Source organism: Crinia signifera, chromosome 6 (genome assembly GCF_055691185.1).
Source record: "Crinia signifera chromosome 6, ASM5569118v1, whole genome shotgun sequence".
Classification (NCBI taxonomy): Eukaryota; Metazoa; Chordata; class Amphibia; order Anura; family Myobatrachidae; genus Crinia; species Crinia signifera.
The window spans coordinates 121,068,399-121,092,931 of NC_139222.1; the positions used below are offsets into that span (position 1 = coordinate 121,068,399).

The window sequence follows — 24,533 nt, forward strand, 5'->3', positions numbered from 1 at the left end:
TTGTTATTACTTCCATTTTAATTTTCACTTGCCAGGTATAAATCATTATGATGGATAATAGCTGCCATGCATAACCTCACATGAGGAAGGAAATAGAATTTTTGCAGACAGCAGTCTGATCACATCAAAAGGTAAAATGTACAACAACCAGCACAAACTGTCTAGAAAAAAAAATGTATTTTAATGCAGTATCTGGATGTTGGATTCCTGAGTATATAAATTTATGATAATATTTAATTTATTGCAAAACATTAGTCATTCAATCAGAATCATACAGTGAGCATTCTTAAATAAAAACATACATACATTCAGGGTTAGGAATTAGTCAGTAGCTTTAGTGTGAACGGAACTGCTTAGAAAAGTCGCCAGCTGTGGTCTGATAGATAATACAGCCAACCTAGATCCACAGTATTCAGTAGCTCCTGGCTTAGAACACAGCCATTATGCAATTCACTCAACATAGGGCAAATTTTTGAAGTTGTTGAACAGCATATTAAAGCCATAAAAATGAGGAATCCTACCATCATAATAATTTAGCTTATACATGTCCACTTGAAACTTTTAATAACTACCCAGATTTAGCTTTACACCTTCATGCTGTGCTCTTCACTGGTCTCTTTATATCATCAGGCAAAGTACCTCTAATATGGTACTAAACTGGTAGACAAAGAAACCTGTAGAAAGTAGTGCTATAAAATATTCTGCCTGATTATTGATGAGCACAGAAAAGGATTTAAAAAGGAAAAAAAAAAGTTGGGTTTAGTTAAAGCAGGGCATGTACATACCAGCACATTTAATTCGTTTGAAACCAAATTATCTATTAGAATGAATTGGCTTTCATTATATTCTTGTAGTCACGTAGATTAGGGTATCATATACGACCTAAAGCAATTGCTTTAACCTTCCAAGAGAATCACACTAACAAAATCCTCAACATTTCCAACAATTAGATATACATATCATTAGACATTACAAGAATATATTTCTTATTAAAACTATTGCAGTCTTGGATAGTTTCCGATTTACTTGCATTTAACCATTAAGGTTTTATTTGTTAAACTCTGTATTTTGCTATTAAACTTGTTTTTTTACCCCATGTATATAATCCTAAAATATCAGACAGGATGTACAGAATAAGAGAGAATAGGGTGTAAATATTTTTATTAAAGAAGGAAAAGGGTATTGGTCTCACAGATTAGGCATTTGCTTTGATTAGAAAACGAAACTAGAGCTTACTGAATAGTTTCTCCTGATAGACCGCAGCAGATGTGTGCATGAGTTGTGATTGGGAGGGCTGGATTCATGATTATTAACCCTTTAAGTGCCAAGTGAATTTGTCAAAATAGGTGTGAAAAGTGCCAAGCAAACATTTTTACTCATCATAATGACCTGTAATGTTTACCTTATACAGGAAATCAATTTTTTTTTAAACAAAAAAAACTTTTTGGAATTTATGTAACAAACTAGTAAGCCTGTGCGAAGCAAAAGCTTCAAAAAAATCTAGTCTGTGTTTCACTCTCTGCCAGTGGATGGCAGTGTTTCGGATTGAGATAGATATATATAAACATATTTTGAACATCTGGCAAAGATGTTGGCACTCAAAGGGTTACAAGATTAGGTTGAGTTTTAATATGGGTACATTTTTGACAAGTTGATATAAGCAGTTGCTGTGACATGCTCCGAAGAAATGGATTGTTTCAGCCCACAAATACCAACTTCTGTACATTGTGAGCAGGTGCACCTTGCTTATACAGTATAATCCATACGCACAGGCTTACGCCTTGTTTCCTGCAGGTAGACTATCAATACTACTACTTTTGTTTTATGTAGCTTTCACAGATCTAACAATAACTTAAGTTTTTTGTTTTTTTTACAGGATTATAGCCGTAAAATTTTGAGGAACAGGTTAATAAATTCAACCACCAAAGTATAAGCTTTAATGAGCATTACAAAAAAAAAAACACAAAAAAGACAAAGAGGACTTTATTCTCGTACCTTTTTTGTTTTAAGTTATAGTTGGATTTGTGTACTTTAAGTTATTGGTAATATTACCTAAAATTACAGCGCACTGGTTTCCATTTGGATTTTACTGGATGCTACAAATGATGGTAGAGCTGTGGATTTAACAGCATCATCTGGGAAGACAGCGTGAAAGAGTATCTTCTGTAGTAAATAATCCATACCTAGGGTTATGGGAATGTTAGCAGGAACTCATTAAGTAATGCAAAAACTGAAGATGTTTTGGGATAACAGTTATACTCTGGGACAGTCGTCAGAAACTGGATAGATTGGTTTAAGGTGCCCATACACTAGTAAGATTTATCTTCAGATCTGGCTGGTTGGAACAAAAACATGGTTATAGATGAGTGACAGTTTGTCAGTTTTCCAGCATTCCCAAGCAAATGGTCAACTGTCATTTGCTCTCATCCATAACCATGTTTTTGTTCCAACCAGACAGATCTGCAGATACATCTGCGTGTGTATGGCCACCTTTAGTTTTAAGCCCTTGAGTGCAAAGCTATTCATATGTTGAATACTGGAAAAGGGTGTGTGCCTAAAGTCTAGCGGTGGGCAATAACCGTCCCTCTAGCTGTTTATGAACTACACATTCCAGCATGCAATGAAAGAATTTTTGGATCTGGGATGTTTAGATTTACAGTAGCTGGAGAGCCACCTATTGGGCACATGTGGCCTAAACCAAAAAAATATAAAATGTACTTCACCTTATGTGTCTTCTGCAACTGTCATTTAAAAGTATAAGTATATTTACTATTACAACCATCCCTCCAGAAAAGCCTCCTTAGAACCATCCCGGATGACCTGTAATAGTCACAGTCTGAGGGTCTAGTGGAAGTTTAGGCACTAACCCTTGCATATTAAAATCAGAAAAGGTATGCAGTCCACATCCTTATTTGGGGAGTGGTCCAACAAACATCATAGACTCCATAACACAGAATGGAGATAAATATTTCTAATCTTTATTAAACCCAACATAATTGTGAGTTTAATTTCAAGCAGAGACGGAAGAATGATGTTCTGTGGTTTATATCTAAGCAATGCACCACTCTCCACCCTCAACTTCAATGGCTTAGTCCTGTATACAGGCAAGACTGGTGCTCAATAAAAACCTTTATAACAACTTGCCAAACACATTGCATTAGAGAAGCACAGAAACTAAAGAGAACACTGTTACAGGTTCTTGCGGAACATAGCATACACAATATGTCTTTATGAAGAGTAGGTGAGAAGATTAAAGAAATTATTTTTTTCAACCCACAAAATGTTTATCCCTTAATATTTGCAGTGGACACCTTAAATGTTCTCAACACAGCAAAGCAGCCTAAACCCTTCATTCAGCATGTGCTTTTTTTTTTTTCTCTCTCAACTCAATGGCCATCATAAACCATTTCTGGGAGTATGCTCTACTGATAGTACGGGTGAAAGAATAGGGCAGTAAGCCAGCAGCAACATGGATGAAGTTTACCCTAATATTGCACTACAAAAGAGCAGGCAAAGAAATGGGAAGTAATGGTTAATAGCTTTCTACATGAGGCTGTGGTTTGCCCCCCATTGTCCTGGTCTACGTTGCACGTGGTGAGTAGTAATGGAACAGATTCTGGAGTAGCTAGACCATATCACATGGCCTTAACTTTAATCTGCTTCATTTTCATCTGCTTCTTCTCAATCTTCTTCTGTTCCCTGCGCTGGGAAGCTTCCTGTAAAAGTTGTAGGATGAAAGAATAGAATAATTAAGTGTCCATGAAGAAAGTATTAGGATAAAGCACTCAAAAGTATTCAAGACCATTGGCTAGTTCAGGGGGGCTGCCGGCAATTTGTATTATTAATGTTCATGTGTGGTATTTCTAAAATCTTTTATATTAAGGTTTACACATCTACATATGCTGTTAATTCACCACCGCTTGGAACCGTTTGCTTTTCTTTTTTTGTATAGATCTATTGTGTATTCATTTTGGTTTTCTTTGCTATATTTAATTTCTCTTTTGAAAACGAATAAAACATACTCTTAAAAAAATCTTAAGTGCCATCAATTTTCTCTATAGGCAATGTGTCATTGCCTATAGAGAAAATTGATGGCACTTAAGTTTTTTTTTAAGAGTATGTTTTATTCGATTTCCAAACAGAAATGAAACACGCAAAAATGCAAAAGGAAAAAAACGCAAGAGAGGTTGTATTTAAAATGGTTTATTACTAAATAAAACTTCAACATTTTACTATTTTTATTGTATTATTAGGATTTGGTTTACAATTAAGGTATTACTATATTCTGTGGAGGTTTTTCTTTGAAAGGACAGCAAAGCAATTTCAAAGCTATGGTGTAAAGAGCAGGTTGGCTACTATATGCCAGGGATCAGGATCCCGCAGCCTAACCCTAATACGCATGCTCAGGATCAATCTGCAACGAGCTTCGTGAGTCTGACTGTCGGTATACTGATGACAATGGGACAGATCTGCAAACTGGTGCCAATTATACTTCCCAGGATATAGGGTTACAATCATTCTGTGTGACATTTACACATTAATGGTTTATTGCAGACTAGAGTATTGGCAAAATATTAGTTGAATGGTTTCCTATATAGGGTGTTATTCAATCTTGGCTACTATTTCTGCTGGGGGAAATAACGTCCACCGCCTATTCAATGAGGCAGTTTCCATCAGCATTGACAAAAGAGATCCAACTTTAAAATAAGTTGGATCTTTGTATAAAATAGCTGTGGATTGTCGAATTTGCATCTGTTTTTGCCGGCATGCCCACTTTGACACTGGTCAGCCGTAACATTGAATTCTGCCTGTTGAGTATCTGCCGAGTGCAAACGGACCGGATTTGCAACTGTCAGAATGTTCCGACAGACAGAATCCTGGATTGAGTACCGCCAATAGTATTCTGATTACATGTAAGCGATTTATTGCTAGTAAGAGGCAGAAAAAGAGATCAGAATGTGTCACCTGCATGAATATGGCCAGCTGGTACTTATGTATTATCTGGGCTCCCATGTTAAATGCACCCCATTTTTTCATACCCCTACTATCCAACTACGCATGGAGTTGATTTTATATAGTGTGGCGAGCGCAGCGAGCCTCCGTGCCCGAAGCGTGGCGAGCGCAGCGAGCCCCGCGAGGGGACGCGGTCTCATAAGAAAAACGGGAGCCCAGATATTACATAAGTACCGGCCAGCTTATCTTGCAGGTAGCCCAGGAAATAGTACAATATTGATGTGGATGGAAAGCCATATGTTAACTATTGTTTCCAGATTTCAATACTTTAATGAATATCAGCAGCTGTCTGGTTTCAGCATTGTTATTGGATATACAGCTGCATTCTCAATAACCTATCCTGAAATCATAGCAAACAACACAGTTTGGAGCACAACGACAAATGGTACTAAGCCATGACATGCATCCCATCAATGTTTTATATGGACTTCTAACCGCTTATAGAATTATAGGTACTTGTTTCCTAGCACGGCCACAATCTTGGGCATCGTGTACCTTTAAGTTAAGGTACACGATGCCCGCGATGGACCCGATTTCCTTTGAAATCAGGTCCATTTTGCCGGCAAAGGGAAAATGGGGGGCATCGCGTCGGTCGCGACCATTAACATTGGCCCCTACGCGATGCCCCCGATTTCCCCATAGGCTTCAATGTTAAAATAATTTTCAACATTGAAATCGGGAGCATAGCGTCGGTCTTGTGCCATTATAATGGCACAAGATGAGATGGACTTGATAAAGTCCATCTCACATAGTAAAAAATGTGAAATGGGCCAATATGACCCATTTCACATTATATATGGCCCCGTCGTCACCCCAAAATTGACGCCAACCCGAAGCGTGGCGAGCGCAGCGAGCCTGCAAGGGGCGGCGGTGCGCGTCCTCCGACCTTTTCATTCCCCTACTATCCACGTCGGCATGGAGTTGTGGAGTTGAGAATATAAAGTGTGGCGAGCGCAGCGAGCCCGAAGCGTGGCGAGCCCCGCGAGGGGACGTGTATACCTGTGAAGTTATACGCGTGCGCTCGCCACACTTTATATTCTCAACTCCACGCCGACGTGGATAGTAGGGGAATGAAAAGGTCAGAGGACGCGCACTGCCGCCCCTCGCAGGCTCGCTGCGCTCGCCACGCTTCGGGTTGGCGTCAATCGTGGGGTGGGGTTTACGGTGTTAAATTTGGGGGTCTAGGGAATATTTTACATTGAATCCAATGTAAAATCGGGTCCCAGGGACCCTATTCACATTTAATTAAATAAAAAAATCGGGTCGGTCGCATCGCATGCGACCAATTCGCATGTGATGCGACCGACGCGATTTTTCCGACACAACCACCCCGATGGAAATCGGTGTGGCTTTGCTAGGAAACAAGTACCGAATTATAAAAAGAAAAAGTGTATCCTGTACTCAAGGCATGTCCAAAATATGACCCTCCAGCTGTGAAAGACCCATCATGCCTTGCCACAGTTTTGCTATTAGATAATGCTAAAACTATGGCAAGGCATGCTGGGATGTGTAGCTTCACAACAGCTGGAGGGCCACAGGTTGGACATATAATGGTGTACAGCCTGTACACCATTAGCGTATTTGTGTATTATAGCAGAAAGATACGCCATAGATTCTGCCAGTTTTCAGATTCCATCACTTTTGAAGCTTAGTGCATCTGCCCCATATAGAAGCACAGGAAATGCCCACTGAGGTTAGGTAGACATCAAGTTGACCTCAATGTTCTATGCTCTGTAGAGTAGTCAAAGGAATGTAGTTTTTGCAGCTAAATCACTAAAATGTAAAGTTTTAATCAAGTTGTATAATTGCATTGAAAGGGATATAATATAGCGCAAAGTAATATAGTGGAGCCAGATAATTGTTAATAGAGTACAAATGAATTTTCCCTTCTCTCATGCTAATGAAAAATATGCTGACACAGTATTATTACACATATACACCTGATTGCAGTGTTACATAGAATTATAGTAAACAAAGAAATCAAACAAATCCTCTCCTTAACGACTTGCATACCTCCAGGCGCCGTTGCTTATCTGGATCCTCCTCATTCATGATGCGCTCTTTTTCTGCTCGCTTCTTCTCCTCACGTCGGGTCTGAGCAGCCTCTTGGCGCTGCACGTGTGTAAGTTTCAGGAAGTTCTCCTCCACACGAGCACGGTTCTTATCAGCTTTCATTTTCCCCTGAAGTTGGTGCACAGAAGTTTAGAAGCACTATCTGATTGCATATGGCCATGCTCTAAAGTCTGCAATAGAACACTTACCTCTCGGTTCAGACGGAACTTTCTCACTTTATCAATGCTGTAAATCACCATGTTCATCAGTGGCAGAAGGGATTCCATGTCTTTTACAGATGCATTTCCTGCTCCAGGCACTAACACATGAGAAAAATATACATCGTCATCAATCTCCTTTGGCATGTTCCACAAATAGCATCTAGCACATAATTCCGTTCTACTTACCATTAAATGTAAACATAAGAGTCCGCTTGGTCTCTGGCAGTTTGAGAGGCTGCCCTTCCCTAGAATACACAGCAGCGTAAGAGCTCAATTCACAATAAATACTTCAGTGTAGGGTATTCCATCATTCAGAACTCATCAAGCACATTAAACAAAGTATCTGTAGTATCCTACGCATGGCAAATATGGAACGTATATTTAGCAAAAAAAAAAAAGGGGGGGGGGGTTGTGAGTGCTTCATTTCGGTTTTATTTAATTTTCATTAGAAACCAAAATATTACAGAGCTCTTTTGACCAAATTGGCAAATCAGTCACATTAGTAACTTTTTTAGAGGGGCTTACAATCTAATTTCCATACCACAGACATTACCATATGTCCAAACACACGCCAAAAGACATACTGTAGGTAGGATAATACAGCCTGGAGCCAATCAACCTACAAGTATGTTTTTATAAAAGATCAGAAGAAACCTCAAAATACAATGGGTTCAATTCTGACCAATCAATGGATTGCAGCAATGTTGACCACTATTCCCCCCCCCTCCCCTCCCCCGAGCAATCTTCATCATTTCTATTTCTATCTATTTTGTTTAAAGAATGTTCCCAGTAAAGTCTGCACAACCAAACATTTGCCCCCAGAGACAAATCTACTGTAAAGAATAGGTTTAACATTTTAAAAAAATGCTTCCAAGTACTTACTCTTGCATAATCTTTGGACCAGAAAATTGGTCCGAAAAATGGACGGATTCAATCTTATCAGCATAATGTGTTAGGAAATGAACCATCTGTTGAAGAGAGAACATGATGAATAGATGAAGATGGAGAAAGACCACTGGAAAAGAGGTGGTTGTAGCAACAGTGTTCTCACCTTAGTGTCCAGGACACCATCTGTCACCTCTCCCATCTCAGAGAGAATGGCCAGAGACTCCGGTAAACCCAGCTTGGCTGCAGATTTGGGCTTGTCACTGCAAAACTCACTCTGCACATAGGAAAAAAGACATGTGAGCAGGTTTCTATTACCGTATCACAGCAAGGACATGTCAGGTTCCATACAGCTAAAATACATTAAACTTACCAAGTCCTGCATTTCTTTCTGCAGCCGAGCAAGGGTCTTCCGAGTCCCAACTGCAAACACGTATGTATCCATGTCTTCCTCATTCATCATCACTTTTATTTGCTAGAAGGGGATTAGTGAAAGAAAGAGCCAGAGAGTATGTCAGAAACCAGCAGTGAGAATGAAATTAAATCTGGATCATACTGCATAGGCCAGCAAAGGTACCCATTACATACCACTTGATCACACGCTGGGCGCATCATGCGAGCCAACACATTAAGCAAGTCCTGGCGCTTCAAAAACTGAAGGAAAAAAAATAAATTCAGCAACATAATAAGATATCGAACATACCCAATACAGGAAAATGGAGCATACAGGTGGTAGGTGATCATTATCTTATCAAACAGGATATAATCTTACATGTTATCAAATGGGCACAGCTTTATTTTTGTTACAACTTTGATCTGGCCACAAAAGCTACATATATGAACAGCTGGTGTAAACATATATGCTTAGTGAGCACTGACAGATCATTGTTGGGACTCCATTACATTAAACTCATGTATAGCTCTTTATAAAGCTATGCTCTCTGTACACCTTCATATGGAAAGTAATACTGTAAATGACAGCACCTTAAGTTGGATCAGCATGCCCTCGCAGCACAGCCGCCCTGAGCACCAAAGGTTGTAGATGTGTTCATTCTCCTGGTTGAGTTTCCCAGTGCTCACTGCATCCTTACTTGTCCCATCATCACCTACAGTAAGTACAGAGATTATAGTGTTGCACTAAACTATTTAGTTTTACTATCCATTTGAGAAGCCGCACTAACAGATCACATCAATAGGAGTGAGAATGAGAAACAGGAAGTCCTTTTAGATCACAAGAGAACTATGCACTTCAGATATACAGGTACATCACTGATAATCTTGAACCTGAGGGAGGGTTCGGTTAGATTGCAGAGTAGAGTTAGTGTGTGGGAGGTTTAGGTGCTGCAGGGTAGTGTTAGTACACAGGAGGGGTAGGTTAGGCTGTTGAAGGTTGAAGTCAGGTTGCAGGAAAAGGGTAAGCCTTCGGGCGTGTAGATGTATACACACACACACACACACATATATATCCCTGCCACAAGTTTAGCATTCCCTAATAGGAAAACTATGGAAGGGCACTGTAGTTTTACAAAGGTTCTCTAGCCACAGGCTTGCTAGGCCTGCTATAGAGGATTTGTGCATTAATAATTAAGCTATCTGGAGGACAAAAAGGTAACTGAAACTTATACAGCACCTTTAATAAGATTTGAGTTAAATAAATTAAAAAAAGGTCACTAGCTACAATTAACTTCTTTCAATACATACAAACATAAGAGATAGTCAAACAAACAAACTGGATGGAGTAGGTATAAGTACAGCTGGTATCAAATAAAAACTTGAACCTTATATGCTGTACCAACCTTTATTTTCTTTTTACAATTTTGGAGATGCTTTAATGCTATACCTCCTTGTTTATACAGTAATATCCCTATTTAGGAGAACTGGCTAATGGGGCTCATACATTAGGAGTGTATTGGGGCAATTCCCCTTTCTGTCGATGCCCGAGTCAGGATTTAAGGTTAGAAATCTTTAATTTCCCAATTCCGACAGGATAGTCAGGGATTTATCAACATGATGTATTTTGCCATTTTCCTGTGGGTTCACTAATCAACATCTGCCGATCTGCGCTTTTAATCAGCGCGGTAGAACAGGAAATCAACATGGCACAATGGGTACTTGCACTGTGGCTGATAGTCAGTAAAGTATGCTGCGGTAATGGCCAAGAGAAGCAGTACTCACCAACAAGAGAGAAGTTACTCTCCAAAAGTTCCCGATGAGAGTTAAACCATGCTTGTGCAAGACGACTGTTCTTATTCTTGCCGATGATGTAGTTCATGATATATGCCAAGAGCCCGGTTACCATTAGGATCTCCATGTAATAGCTCTCCCAACTATTCTGCAGGTGAGCAGGGACCTGGTGGAGGGGTCATGTAATCAAATCAATCCAAATACAAAAATATATCATTTATAAAAACAGTTCAAAAGGTGCAAGTTTACACAGGAAACCATTGCAACCAATCAGATTTGTGCTCAGTGTCTAACCTACACTATACAGAAACACTAATAGTCATGTACAGAATCCATAGCAACTTATTGTCCAACTGTGAGAATATATAATACACCAATGTACAATGCAATGAGGAGAGTCGTCATCTCTCACAAGGCTAAACAAGCCATCTATGCTGGCTCACAGGTACTGAATGGGACTTACATCCACAATGGTGATGGGGTCTTTGTTTTTCATAGGACTTCCTATATCAATTTTGTCTTCATAACCTTCAAACTCTTCATCATCATACGGCTCATTATCGGTGTCACTCTCCTGTGGGACATAAGGATGGATTTAGTGGCTTCAAGAAGGTTTTTAAAACAGCTGAGCAGAGCTTGCAAAGTTTTTATAGCTGTAAAGAACAGATTTAGGAAACAAGCCATTTTCAGCCACATTCCAGGAGCTAGAATTACATCAATACTAGTCAAGACACGGCACAGATTACTAACTGATTGTCAGAGAATACACATTTATATACCCGAGACATATGACAGAATATAAATTGCATATTAGTGTGCAGTTAGTGACAAAAGACTAATATCCAATGCATTGCACATCTAATGTAGTTTATATACTTGCCAGCACCTCTAAATACTAAAAGTAGTACTATAACATGCACAACACCACAGTGACTCCCATCAGCCAGGGCCCCTGACAGGCTGGCCCAGCCCTAGCCCCAAAGCAGGACAGCCTTGGGATCCATCCAGATGGCTGACTCCTGGTGGTGTGCTGAAGGGGAGATGGCCTGTTGAGCCCTTCCACTGCTGCCTTTGAGTAGCAATGATCAAAAATGTGCCATCGATGGCTGCCTAGGATCTGTCAGCCAACATTTTATGAACCCTGGGTCTCCCCTGTTGTGTCCTTATCTGTACTGTTTACTTGTTTTTACCTATCTGGCTGTTGACCAAGTGACGCCGCGGATGGCTGCCTAGGTGCTGCGCAGCACAGCAAATATATGTTCCCTTTGTCTCCCCATGTCAGTGTCCATCACCTTCCCCAGGGTACGCAATTATACCTGGCCAAATAAAGCTAATTCTGATAAGTTTGATTTTAATTGTCATTATATAGTAGCCATATTAGCTTTTTCCTGCACTCCATACCAGAGACACTATGGTCTTATATAGATAAAAGTTACTAAGAACAGTTTTATAAAACATTTTACAGAATAACTTAAATGAATCCAGCTATTTATCGTATATAACAAAGCGGACACAATGGTATAGCCTAACAAGGATACAAACAGTGTGTGTGATTTTTGCTATAGAGAAATTAAGATTATTTTACCTGAATAATAATGTTATTCTAATCTTTGCAAAAACAAAAACCAACCATATTGTGAATCTTGCTGTCCAGATCAAGGTGTAAGAAAATATTTCTGCATGTTTATAAGCAAACCTTATTCCCACATTAAATGGCTGCCGCCTCTCTCTTACACGCTGTTTCCACCTATAACCCAAATCTGGCTTGTGTAACTGAACACTGTTTCAAGCCATGTTACAGCTGCTCACTCCACATGCTGTACCCAGGTTAGTGGCAGGTTTAAGATCTGCCAGCACTTGTAGATTACATCATCTCCAAGCACTGGGGATCCGGATCTCCATAGGCTTTTAAGGAGACCTGGTTCACCAGTTTACACTGCACCCACAGATACCCAGTTTCCTAGTTTTCAAACTCCCTTTTCTGTGAACCGGGTTATTGTGGCAGTGAAAAGGGGTAGAATTGAGAACGCACAAAAAAACTTTAAATGGTCTTTTTGATTTCATGAACAAATTCACAAGAAATTGTACATACTTGTCCTTCTGCATCCAGTTCAAATTCTTCCTGTCCTTCCACTTCTACTGTGGCTTCCTCGTCATCTTCCTCCTCCTCTTCTTCTTCATCATCAGTTAGCTGTTGGTGGGGAGGGTGCACAGTTGTGGCCTCATCCGCTGTATCTTCAAACTCTGCAAAGTCATTGTCATCATATTCTGCTACATCATCACCATCATCAAACTCTTGGAACTTGGCACTGGAGCTGGTAACCAGCAGGAGGAGGGTGACCAGCAAGAGGCGTAAGGGCCACATTCTCTCTATAAAAACTGAAGAAACCAAGAAGAGGACAGCAAGAAAAAAGATTGTGTTTAATGGTGAGAAGACCGAATCAGATGTTGTATGACATGTGGATGGTGCCTGGTTATTGATATGTAGAACATTACTTATACTGGGTTATTTTTACTAACATTTATTTACATAGCACCAGAGATTTTCAGTACAGGAAGAAAACATCTATAAGTTTATTGTGAACTGTGTTGTATGGAAATAAATTGGGAAATCAATATGGTAGTCAAGCAATTTAATAATTTGTCTGCAGAGGTTTAGAGCAGATGTGGGGAACCTTTTTTGTGCCAAGGGCCGTTTATATGGGGGGAAAAAAATCCTTCAGGGGCCATATGTAAAAGTTTCTCTTACAAATTGTCCTGCTACAGCCGTCCCATGCTCCGGCGGCTGCCGCTGACTAGGACTGACAGTCTCCAGCTGCTGTTGATTAAGAGGAATCTCGCAAGAACTACCGACCTCTCGCTAGAATTCCCCTGTACTTGATTCCCGGCAAAGCCGCCGGGCAGGTGGGTGGGCCACCCAGAATGGCTACGGGGGCCGCATACGGCCCCCGGGCATGAGGTTCCCCACCCCTGGTTTAGAGGCTAGAAGAGGGCATTGTTGGGGGAAGGAGGGCATTACACAGGCTATGTGCAGCCTCCCATCCAGGACTACATGTAAAGTAGACCAGATGTAATTTAATGTTAACATTATCTGGCTAAGTTACAATAAGCACAGTCTGGAACACTAACCCATGGAACCCCAAGACTTCAAGATCTGGGTCTCAAGGTCCACATTGGAAAGAGTACCCAAAACAAAATAACCAACCTCTGGCTCAGAAGGTATTGTACAAGAAGTATATGCCAGTCCTCCATTTTGGACAAAACCCAGTTTTGCTGTACACACATCCTTCTAGGCAAAACACGGATTATAACAATCTATTGCTATGAGGAATTTCATGTTATATACATAATGAATAGTCTGAGGTAAAACATAATTTGCTTCATACAAGATAACTTCCTAATTAGAGAGTGTGTATATTGTTCCCGTGATTAGAGCTGTTGTTTAAAAAAATTTAATTTTTTTAAAAACTTTCTATCTTTAAACTACTACAATATGCACGCAAATAATTTACTGTTTGACCGATCTTGTGCACTATATATATGTGCACCTTTACTGTATGTTACCTCATCATTCAAGTTTCAATAAAATATATTTTGGGGGGAAAAAAATAAAAAAAAAATAAGAAAAAAATATGCCAGGTCATAAGGAAACAAATCATCCTTCAGGAATCTTGATGCCTATCCTGGAGGCTCTTAGTAATAATAATAATAAAAAATAAAGGACTAGGGGAGGTGTGAGGGCAGAATTTTAGTTGATCTATTATGTAATTATTATAACTGAGCCTCCCCTCTAAACCCAATCTAGTAGACTCCTCCAGAAAGGATGCGATAGGAGGAAAGCGCCTATAACTACATATAAAGGGGTCAAACCAAATTAACTCGCCCTGCACAATAAGGGGGACAGTTGCAGGCATATACAGTACATGGCGGCAAGGTAGCTTGCTATTCCACTGGGGTAAGGACCGATGTGAATAGCTAAATATTCTCTGTAAAGAGATGAGGACTATGCATGCACTGTATAAATTAACTTAATAAATGAGTCCAGCAACAGAAAAGGACATCCTTTATTGGAACAAAATTTCATGGCATATGAGAACCATTTGGCCCATGTAGTCTGCCCTTTTTAACTAAATTGTTACCGAAAACCTGATTTGATCCTTATTTCTGTGTAAGGATATCCTTAGGTCTATCCCAGGCATGTTTAAATTGCTCTACAGTCTTAAACTGGGCACACACAAAAATATATCTGTCCAATCTGTCTTGCGGGAATAAAAATGTATGGGAGCATATGACAATTTGCTCCCACACCCTGTGACAATAGACATTCACACAGATTATAGCCATTTTATTGTAAAAATGTATCCGAACAATCATTTTTAACCTTTTTTCCAGGTTTTGGAGCAAATGGTTAATTGTCATATGCTCCCATACATTACCAGATTTTTGTTTCCACCAGGCAGATTGGACAGATACATATTTTTTGTGTCCACCCAGCTTTAGCCTCTACCACCTCTGATGGGAGGCTATTCCACTTGTCTACTACCTTTTCTGGGAAAAAAAATGTCCTCAGATTTCCCTTGAAACTTTTTTTCAGTGCATGTCATTGTGTTCTAATACTTCTTTTTTTTATTTGAAAAATGTTTCCCTCCTAATCCTTGTTAAAATCTTTAATATATTTATTTGTATTGCTTCCATAGATCTTCCTTATAATCTTAACAGTTTACATACAAGTATGTATAAAGTTGGAGTGTTACAATGTGATTTAAGAAGGTAGGAACTGTTAGCAAGGTTTGCAAAACAAAACATTAGTGCTTGAAAAGTATAGCAACCAACAGATTGTAAGTTTAATTTATATAGCGCACTTTCTCCAACATGACTCAAGGCACTTTAAGTACATGCATTTTAAGTACAATGTTGACCTGAACATACCCTTCTGCGAACTCTGTAATCAGAACTAAACTAATACGAAAGAAGCATTGAATACATCCAAACCATGGATTACATGCATCCCCTAGAGCAGCGGTCCTCAAACTATTTTGCTCTTGGACTCCATCAGACAATAAAAATAATTACAGGACCGCAGCAAGTTACTGCAGAAGGTCATCACATCACATGTGTAGTCAGCAGACAGCACATACATGGCAGCATTGTGGAGGCACAAAATGATGGGAAGAGTCTAACATAACAGACAATTCAACAGATTATTCAGACTCCTTCAATCACTGACTGAGATTAGAAAAGTCATCAGCCTGATGGTCAGCAACATGGAGTCGCGACCCCATGCTTAGGTCGGGACACACTTTGAGGTCAGGACTAGGGTGATCAACTCATCCCTTTAATCCGGGACACATATTAATTACACAGGTTCTGTGGCAGTTTAAAACCAGGTGAAATGGAGTCTTGAGGTGTGGCAGTTTAAATCCAGGTGAAAGCCAGACACAGAACCTGTGTAATTAATAGGTGTCCCGGATTAAAGGCATGAGTTGGTCACCCGTGTCAGGACCAACAGTTTGAGAACCACTGCCCTAGAGATATTAAATGTGCAAACGCTCCTAATAATATATATATATATATATATATATATATATATATATATATATATATATATAGGGGCCTGCTGTTGTACTGAATTATCACATATTTTGTCAAATTGATTCTTATATATGATTATACCATCACTGTATTTTCTATGAGCCGTGTTGTGGGCTTTTATTAAATTTGTATATTGTGTTTAAAAAAAAGTTGTGTACTTTCACCTTTAAGCGCACTCTGTTCCTGTTCTGTATTTCTATCTGTTTTGGGTCTCAGCTAACGGGGGACTCTCAGAGTTGCTGCTATTCTTTATTTGGGCGCGGACTTTTGGGTACTTTTGTTATATATATATATATATATATATATATATATATATATATATATATATACATACATACTCTTTTTAAAATGGTAAACCTATAAACTTCTGCCTTCCAGAATTAACACAATAACTCCTGAATTCTAAAAATCAAATTTGGTCCCTGCCGCAATAATATAAACCTAGAGACAAATCAAAAGCAAATCTTAAACCAGAATTCTTTAAAAAAAAAAAAAAAAAAATACACCTATAAAAAGGGAGTAGTACGCAGTTTTAAGCACAAAATTTGGCACTTCCAGACACAAACAGGTGCTACTGGGTTGCAGCTGTCACATCACTCAGGATGACAGAGGGGGACAGGAGCACTGGCAGCTGCTGCCTGCAGATTATGGAGACTATAATGAATACTCAGCTTCAGTGACCCTATGACACAAATAATGGATATAGGATTATAGAGCCTAAGCATCAGCATAATGTTTAGAATTTATTTAGATCATGCAAACAGTATTAGCAATATTATGCACCAGTGTAAGGATACATAAAATGTCAGTGGTTCTATACACTACTAGAATATGCTGTACATACCGTGTACACAGTCTGTCACCACAGTACAGCTAATGCTATACACCAGGATAATAAATCAGCTGTAGCACTGATCCCATGCACAGGTGTTTATTCAGTAGCTCTGATTCTATGCCCTAGTGTAATACTGTGTACACGGCCCATAGCCTATATACCAGCATAATATAGATGGATCGATATAGTGAAAATAAGGACGTCACTCCAGGTCTTTTAAATGTAATGCAATTAGCTGCTTGCCTACTGCGTTTTGGGACACTGTATATTTTGGTATACAGGCTGAGTTGCTGTATATACTGGTGTACGGGCTCTGTGCTACTGTATGTGTATATATACACGCATACAGTAACACAGAGCCTGTACACCAGTATATAATGTATATACAGCAACTCAGAGCCTGTATACCAATATATATACCGTGTGTGTGTGTGTGATATAGATATATCTATATCACACCGGTCAGGATGAGACATGACGCTGCAATCAGATATCTGCGCGACCTCACCCGGCTCTGGCTGCGTCCTCTCGTCTCACCCCACACGCCCGCTGTAGTACTGGCCTAGGCCGCGCCGGAGGTGACGCAGTGACAGGGTGAGCACGGTAACCGCCCGGACGCCCGGCCCCCTCCGGCATCATTTCCGGGACATAGTGAAGGAAGCGTCGGGGGAGAGTCAGGGAGACACAGCAGCAGCTGCAGGAGGGGGTGTGTATGGTGTACCTACTGTATGTGGACAGTGCAATGAACGTGCTGACACGGAGACCCGGGGAACTCTGACTTTGTGTGTCTTCAATATATTATGTGTGGGACTACAATTCTCAGCATAGCTTTGATGGGGGTGTGCCACAGTTGTATGTACATTCCTTGCGTAATAGCTGGTTCTTGATTTTTGTGTGTGTATATGTATGTGTGTATATATATATATATATATATATATATATATATATATATATATATATATGGCAGAAATTAGAAGAAAGGTGCGCTCCATAGTGCATTAAAAGGGGTTTTATTTGGATAAAACACAATATCCCAGGTACATATCAAAGTAGCCTCGTACCCAATAGATAAACGCTGTGGACTGGGTACCACAAGGTATGACAAATAAGCCAAAGGCAAAGCTGCTCACGTCACAGGAACAATGTCTCCCTGAACACCCTCGAGTGGTCCGCCAGGCTGGTTTGCCGTGCAGGTCAGCGGGGAGGCCGGGGACGATGGAAGCCTGACCCTCTCCTTCAAGGAGAGGGTCCTTGAAGGAGAGGGTCAGGCTTCCATCGTCCCCGGCCTCCCCGCTAAGGAGAGGGTTCTTGAAGGAGAGGGTCAGGCTTCCATCGTCCCCGGCCTCCCCGCTGACCTGCACGGCAAACCAGCCTGGCGGACCACTCGAGGGTGTTCGGGCAGACATTGTTCCTGTGACGTGAGCAGCTTTGCCTTTGGCTTATTTGTCATACCTTGTGGTACCCAGTCCACAGCGTTTATCTATTGGGTACGAGGCTACTTTGATATATACCTGGGATATTGTGTTTTATCCAAATAAAACCCCTTTTAATGCACTATGGAGCGCACCTTTCTTCTCATTTCTGCCTAGATCTTTTCCCTCTGTGGATCCCAGAGGTTTCCCCACTGAAGAAAGGTTGCTGCTGGGACTTATTGCATAGACTCTGGTGCTAATTGCCACCGTGTTAATCACAGGGTTCTCCAGCTGGGTGATCCGCTTGGTTTCACTATCTGTATAATATATATATATATATATATATATATATATATATATATAATCGCAGGGAGTTCTGCATACAGGATGCAGTTATAATCCCGACCGCCAAAATCCAGACACTTTCTCCCTCTGTGGGTGTCCACGACACCCATAGACGGAGAATAAATGAGTGTGCCGAGCGTAGCTGGGCACCGGGCCCGCTGTGTGGCGAGCGCAGCAAGCCCGCAAGAGGGGAATCCACGTCCCCCCCCCCATTGTCGGGATTTCGGCGGTCGGGATTCCGGCGTCCGGATTTTGAACGCTGGGATTTAGAACCAATCCCCTACAAGCAGCCCCCATGCCATCTTCCTATTGCATTTTGGTTCTGGTCTTGCCTTAATTTTCAACATCTTCATTTCAAATTGGTGCATTTGGTGGAGATAAAGTTTCTTAAATAAGAAAGTGGTCTTCTTTCTGGCTGTATTTACAGTACAAAAGGGTACCTGAGCTGGGGTCCCTCTCCGTGGTACAGAGGGTGCCTGAGCTGGGGTCCTTCTCTGTGGTACAGAGGGGGTAGTGTCTAGATCCCCTTCAGTTTTGACAATTTTCCCATCATGCCCTGGATCCACGTATACCTGGAGGGGGAATATAAATCTGTGGCGAGCGAAGCGTGCAAGCGTAAAAATGCAGCTAAAACAAAAAACACCTACGTGAATTACAGATAAAATTAAAAAAAAAAGTTTTGAGGGCATCTAACAACTTCCGCCCTCACTGAACATTACATCCTGCATTCAAAACTGAAGGGGATCTAGTCTCTACCGTACAGAGGGTGCCTGAGCTGCTGGGTCCCTGTCCGTGGTACAGAGGGTGCCTGAGCTGCTGGGTCCCTGTCCGTGGTACAGAGGGTGCCTGAGCTGCTGGGTCCCTGTCCATGGTTCAGAGGGTGCCTGAGCTGCTGGGTCCCCGTCCATGGTATAGAGGGTGCCTGAGCTGAGGGTCCCCGTCCTTGGTACAAAGGGTGCCTGAGCTGAGGGTCCATGTCCGTGGTACAGAGGGTGCCTGAGCTGGGGTCCCTGTCCGTGAATAAGGGTTTTGTTTGCTCAAAAGAAGGCAAACACAAGACAGAAAAAAGCTCTGTGGGTGCACTCTTAAATAAGAGTGCGCCCACAAAGCTTTTTTCTGTCTTGTGTTTGCCTCCTTTTGAGCAAACAAAACCCTTATTCAGTTGTCATACTGAAATTTTGGGCGCACCACCAATCATTGACTATTAGAATTAACTCACAATAGTCTTCCACATTGGTCTCTCTAAAACCAAAATTAAAAAATCTTTTCAGTCTGTGTCCGTGGTAAAGAGTGCGTCTGAGCTGGAGATATATTGCTCCAAAGTAATGTGCATGGAAAGTATGTGTATGTTCACCCATATGCAGAGTTGTACTTAGATGTGTGGTGTATCTATTTTTTTCTAGTTAAGATAAGTGCGCACCTGAACTTACCCAATATTAGGTGCAAAAGTTCTTCTTATAGGGTATTTAGATTACATCCAGTCCAACATAGCCTGCAGTTCTGTCCATACACAATCACTGTACTGTACCTGTGTGAACCCTGTTCTGGTCTTTTGGTAGTGGTACCTTGGCTGTGTTGGGCAGCTTCATGGTGTGTACATTTATTAGGTTTTACTGGTTCACTGTGCTTGCTTTGCACAGAAGGTGCTGTGCTCTGTAACTTCTGTCTTACTACACATATGGACAGTTTGGAGGTCTCCTTGTTCAGCTGTATCCGTGTCTTTCTCATGTATACTTTCCCACTATAGAATATCTGGATGTGATATTAGCCCAGAATTGCAATTCAATTTGTGATTATACTGGTAGGATTATAATAAGAGTAACCATGGGGAAGATGAGTTCACAATCCCTTTGACCACTCATGTGCAGAGGCCTTTGCCAGGGAGGGTCCTGGTGGAACCCACTTCCAGCTAATTAGGCAAAATGTAACCCATAGACTACAACATTGTGCACATAGTAGTCCATAGGCTATAATGGACATCATCACATCTCCACTAGAAACTTATTTGGGTCTGTGGCTATCTGCTGCCGTCCCTCACTCATACATTAGGACATATGGCCTAATTCTAGTTCACTCTTTATGCCAAAATCCTTCTTAGATGGACAAAACCATGTGCACTGCAGGTAGGGTAGATGTTACTTGTGCAGAGAGAATTAGATTTGGGTGGGGTTTTACTTCAAAGTGAGATCTATATTGCAGTGTAAAAATAAAGCAGCCAGTATTTACCCTGCACAGAAACAAAATACCTCACCCAAATCTAATTCTCTCTGCACAAGTAACATCTGCCCCCCCTGCAGTGCACATGGTTTTGTCCATCTAAGAAGGATTTTGTCAAAAAGAGTGAACTAGAATAAGGCCCATAGGCTCTAAAACTTGGTCCTCGGAACTCTAAACAGTTCATGTTTTCAATGTCTCCACACAGAATCACAAATTAAATAAAAGCTCCACCCATGCATCCTTTAAAACGTATCAGTAATGAATACACAGCACCGTGGGACTTGACGTTGATGCTGAACTTTCTACAGTCTTCATGGTTTGAGCAGTCAGTAGAGGACAAATTTCTCATGTGGAAGGCAGTTGTCCTTTTGGCTTTGGCGTCAGCAAGGCGCGTGTCTGAATTGGGGGCTTTATCTTGCAAAAGTCCTTATATGACCTTTTACGAGGATAGAGCTGAACTCAGGACATGGCAGAGGTTTCTACCGAAGGTGATGTCGGCGTTTCATTTAAATCAGCCAAGAATACCGACAGTATTTTCAAGCACTCCTTCTATTCATGCATCTAAACACAACTCCGTCCTGAATGCAAGGAGACTTCGGATGTTGTAAGAGTGTTGAAGATATATCTTCAACAAACAGCTAACCTCGTGGGGCTCGCCACGCTTCGGGGTAGCGTGGATATTGTGGATGTGCTAAATCGCATCGCATGTCATCCGGGGGCAGGGGAAACTTGAAACTACAAAAGTATCCTCGCATTGCACGCGATCGGATCTCAAGCGATGCGATTTCCCTGCTGCCGTGAAACTACACAAGTACCGTTTTGTTTTCCCAGTCCTGAATTATTTGTTCATAGAGTTAATTACTTGTTGGCCTTTTACTGAGTTTAAATGAATACTAATGGAATATTGCTCAAGCAGGTTTCTGCTTCAATTTTATTGACGTTAAAATTACGCTATCATTGTTGTATGGAAACTGTAATTTTATGTTGAGCAACTAAAAAGTCCTTTCTTTTGTCTGCAGGTACTAGTTTATGGCATTTGACTATACATCTGACGTAAAGAGGACCCCATGTCTTTCCTTGTAAGTTACCTGTAAGGAGCATAATTCTGTTTGGTCAGTGGAAACTGCTGACAGGAGTGAAGATTTTATCTATTTGCCTAGCCGAATCAGCTGTGCAATAGCCACGCTGTACTACAGCCCAATCTAGAAAAGTGTTTGGTGCCCCATAGGATAGCAATCACTTTTATTGCAAATTTGATATTCGGCCAGCTGGACGAGGGGTGGTAGATGAATTACCGTTGCCAACATTTAAATACAACAGCAATTCACACCCTTTGTCTGGAATTGAATTCCCACTTTAAGGGAATAGCCTATTAGCAGCTGTACTTTACCACTGCTATGAGGACCACCTTGGGCTATCCTATTAGCCCCAATGTTGGTGTCCTTATCCCGATACCAGCACTTATCGGTAATTATGCTCTGCATAAGAAGCATAATTCCCAATAAGCAACCGCCAGAGCCGCGATAACACTTGGGATCAGAAAATTTTCTAGATCCCAGGTGTTTCCTGCAATCGTGGGTGACCTACGCAGTGCACCCCAGCTGGTTACCTTGGATGGTTCCTCTGTGGGCAGGATGTGCTTCAAGTGGATCTTTCCATACAGGGTATATCCTACTACTATACAGGTGTCTGTTTCCCATATACACATGGGGCCCTTGTATGGCTCACCTCCTGCAGTGAAACCTTCATATAGCATACAACATGGCTGCCTTCTCTGGTACACTTGTGGATGGGATGAAAAATACATGGACCTGATTGTGTTGTTTGGACCCTACACTGCAATCACACCAGAAAGTACGCTATATAAATACAATTATTATTATTATTTTTGGCAGATAAAAACTGCCTCTGATTGGATACAGCAATAAGCTCTTGTCTGCAAGCAGTTTAAAAAAAAAATCTAAACTGTTTATCGCTATATGGATTAACATAGATTGCTTTGTTCCAACAGCGCTGGGTTTCAGACCGAATCCTTGTGGATGGCTTGAGGGAGTTGGAGTTTTTTGGAGGTAAGTAGTTTCCCATGTTTGTCTGTTCCTGCTTTGTGCCATGTGCGCTCTGATGCCCTCTGCTTTTATGCACCTGGGCGTATAGCTACGTCCTGATGTCATCAGGGCCATGTTTGCAACAAAGCTTGTATAGCCCGAGGAAGGACACATGGGGCCTGATTCAGACCGGATTGCTGCTGGGCAATTTTGATGAGCCTTGTGATCAGATAGTCGCTGCCCAGACAGAGTAAAACCTGCCCTTTGCAAGTCTGCGAATGAATCGCTGATCACCGGCCAGCTGCACATCCATTCATAAAATACTTACCATCTAATGATTTTTTTTTAATGCAAATATGAGTAAGTCTGACCCTTCTATACCTCTGCGACAGACAGGCTGATTGAGGCCAGAGCTGATGTCACAGGCCCTCCCTGAAAACACATGGGCACACCTACGTTTTTTCTTCCACACCTAGAAAACATCCAGTTGCTGCCTGTAAACGGCGGCTTCCTGTCAGTCAGATTGCGATTTAGATTCTTCATAGTTTTTGTTGCTGTTTGGCCTCACAAGATGCACGCTTCAATCCCAGTCGTTCGATAATCGATTGCCTTGCCAATCTGCACAAGAGAAATCAGCTATGAATAACCCCCATGTTTTTTTCCCACATTAGCTAACAATTCCCTGTACAAGCATCCCTTTTTGTATTTAAATCTAAAAAGAAATTGGTAAAAAACAAAAAGGCTTGTGGGATTATAAAAACCACTTATGTTGACACTTATTAGTGAGGACTACTCGCACTTTCCAGTAAAGTACAAGTAACATTTAGTATTTTGTAAATGGAATCTACCTAGCTGGGTTACACATCGGAAGTAGGTGTGTAATAAGGTCAGAGTTTGCAAAAAGTTCAAATTATACTGTGGGATGTAAAGCAACAACTTTAACTTGTTAAGCCTATTTAAAAGGAATGGTGTTGAATTGGTTCTTTTTTTTTTGTTTTTTTTTTTTAAACGTATATTTTAATTATTAGAATAGCCAAAGACAATTACAACAAAAAGGCCAGTACATTATAGTAATGTTAAGAAAACAGCAAAACATATAGACAAGTAACTGGCCTTTCAAATATAGCTATTAGTTTTCAGATTAAATTTTTTTTTTTATAAAGATAAAATGTTTTATATTCCCCTCTTTTCTTTAGCCTGTTCCATTCCATAGAGCTTGGAGTGTACTACTTTGCATGCTGAAGTTTTCAGGTCTAATGTGTTGTTCAATGAATGTGTGTTAATGAGGCAAAGAGACAGTCACATCTTATATCTCATTGATATGCTGTTTTAAGCTGAGCGGATCCTCCTCTCCTTTCCTCCAGACTCGCATATAGGGGACTCTCGAAGGAAAGTAAGTGAGGCTGTCTGTCTCTGCACCAAGTGTCCGTATTTGTTGCATGGAGGCATTTTGATGTGAGGCAGAGTTTTATCCCTAGCACTTTGTCATTTACAAATTCGCTAGATTATTGGCAATGCATGCCGAGCCTGAAGTGCCATGAGACTGGACCTAAAATAAGCTTTGACCATAGTTAAATTGATTACTGTACTAATAAACAAACGGGGGTAGAAACGTCCCAAGGCGCAACCATTCCCTGCAGCCACAAATCCAATTGGAGGACCACTGTGTAATCCTCACTCGACGGTTTTCCAAAAAAAAAAGGGGAATAAGTCGGCACTTAACTTGTCTGTC

General features: G+C 40.9%; 2 protein-coding genes across 6 annotated transcripts in view; one reads left to right on the plus strand and one right to left on the minus strand.

Annotated features, from left to right (window-relative positions):
• On the minus strand, window positions 1-17,448 carry CCDC47 (coiled-coil domain containing 47). The gene is made up of 13 exons (XM_083146984.1): window positions 17,291-17,448; window positions 12,448-12,734; window positions 10,819-10,929; window positions 10,347-10,521; window positions 9,156-9,277; window positions 8,760-8,825; window positions 8,545-8,646; window positions 8,338-8,448; window positions 8,169-8,254; window positions 7,473-7,531; window positions 7,275-7,384; window positions 7,027-7,194; window positions 1-3,716 (listed from the first exon to the last, which is right to left on the minus strand). The coding sequence occupies exons 2-13, from the start codon at window positions 12,718-12,720 to the stop codon at window positions 3,636-3,638; spliced, it is 1,464 nt and encodes a 487-aa protein (XP_083003110.1). The 5' UTR covers window positions 12,721-12,734; window positions 17,291-17,448; the 3' UTR covers window positions 1-3,635.
• The window catches only part of STRADA (STE20 related adaptor alpha), a 25,891-nt gene continuing 18,610 nt past the window's right edge, over window positions 17,253-24,533 (plus strand). Inside the window, exons 1-4 of one of the 5 annotated variants that reach the window (XM_083146986.1) lie at window positions 17,253-17,376; window positions 21,776-21,835; window positions 22,768-22,825; window positions 24,136-24,194. In XM_083146986.1, the coding sequence (XP_083003112.1) occupies window positions 21,824-21,835; window positions 22,768-22,825; window positions 24,136-24,194 (129 nt within the window). In that variant the 5' untranslated portion in view covers window positions 17,253-17,376; window positions 21,776-21,823. Of the gene's footprint in view, window positions 17,489-21,775; window positions 21,836-22,767; window positions 22,826-24,135; window positions 24,195-24,533 lie in introns of all 5 variants that reach the window. The other 4 variants (XM_083146988.1, XM_083146985.1, XM_083146987.1 and 1 more) reach the window with 4 other exon arrangements.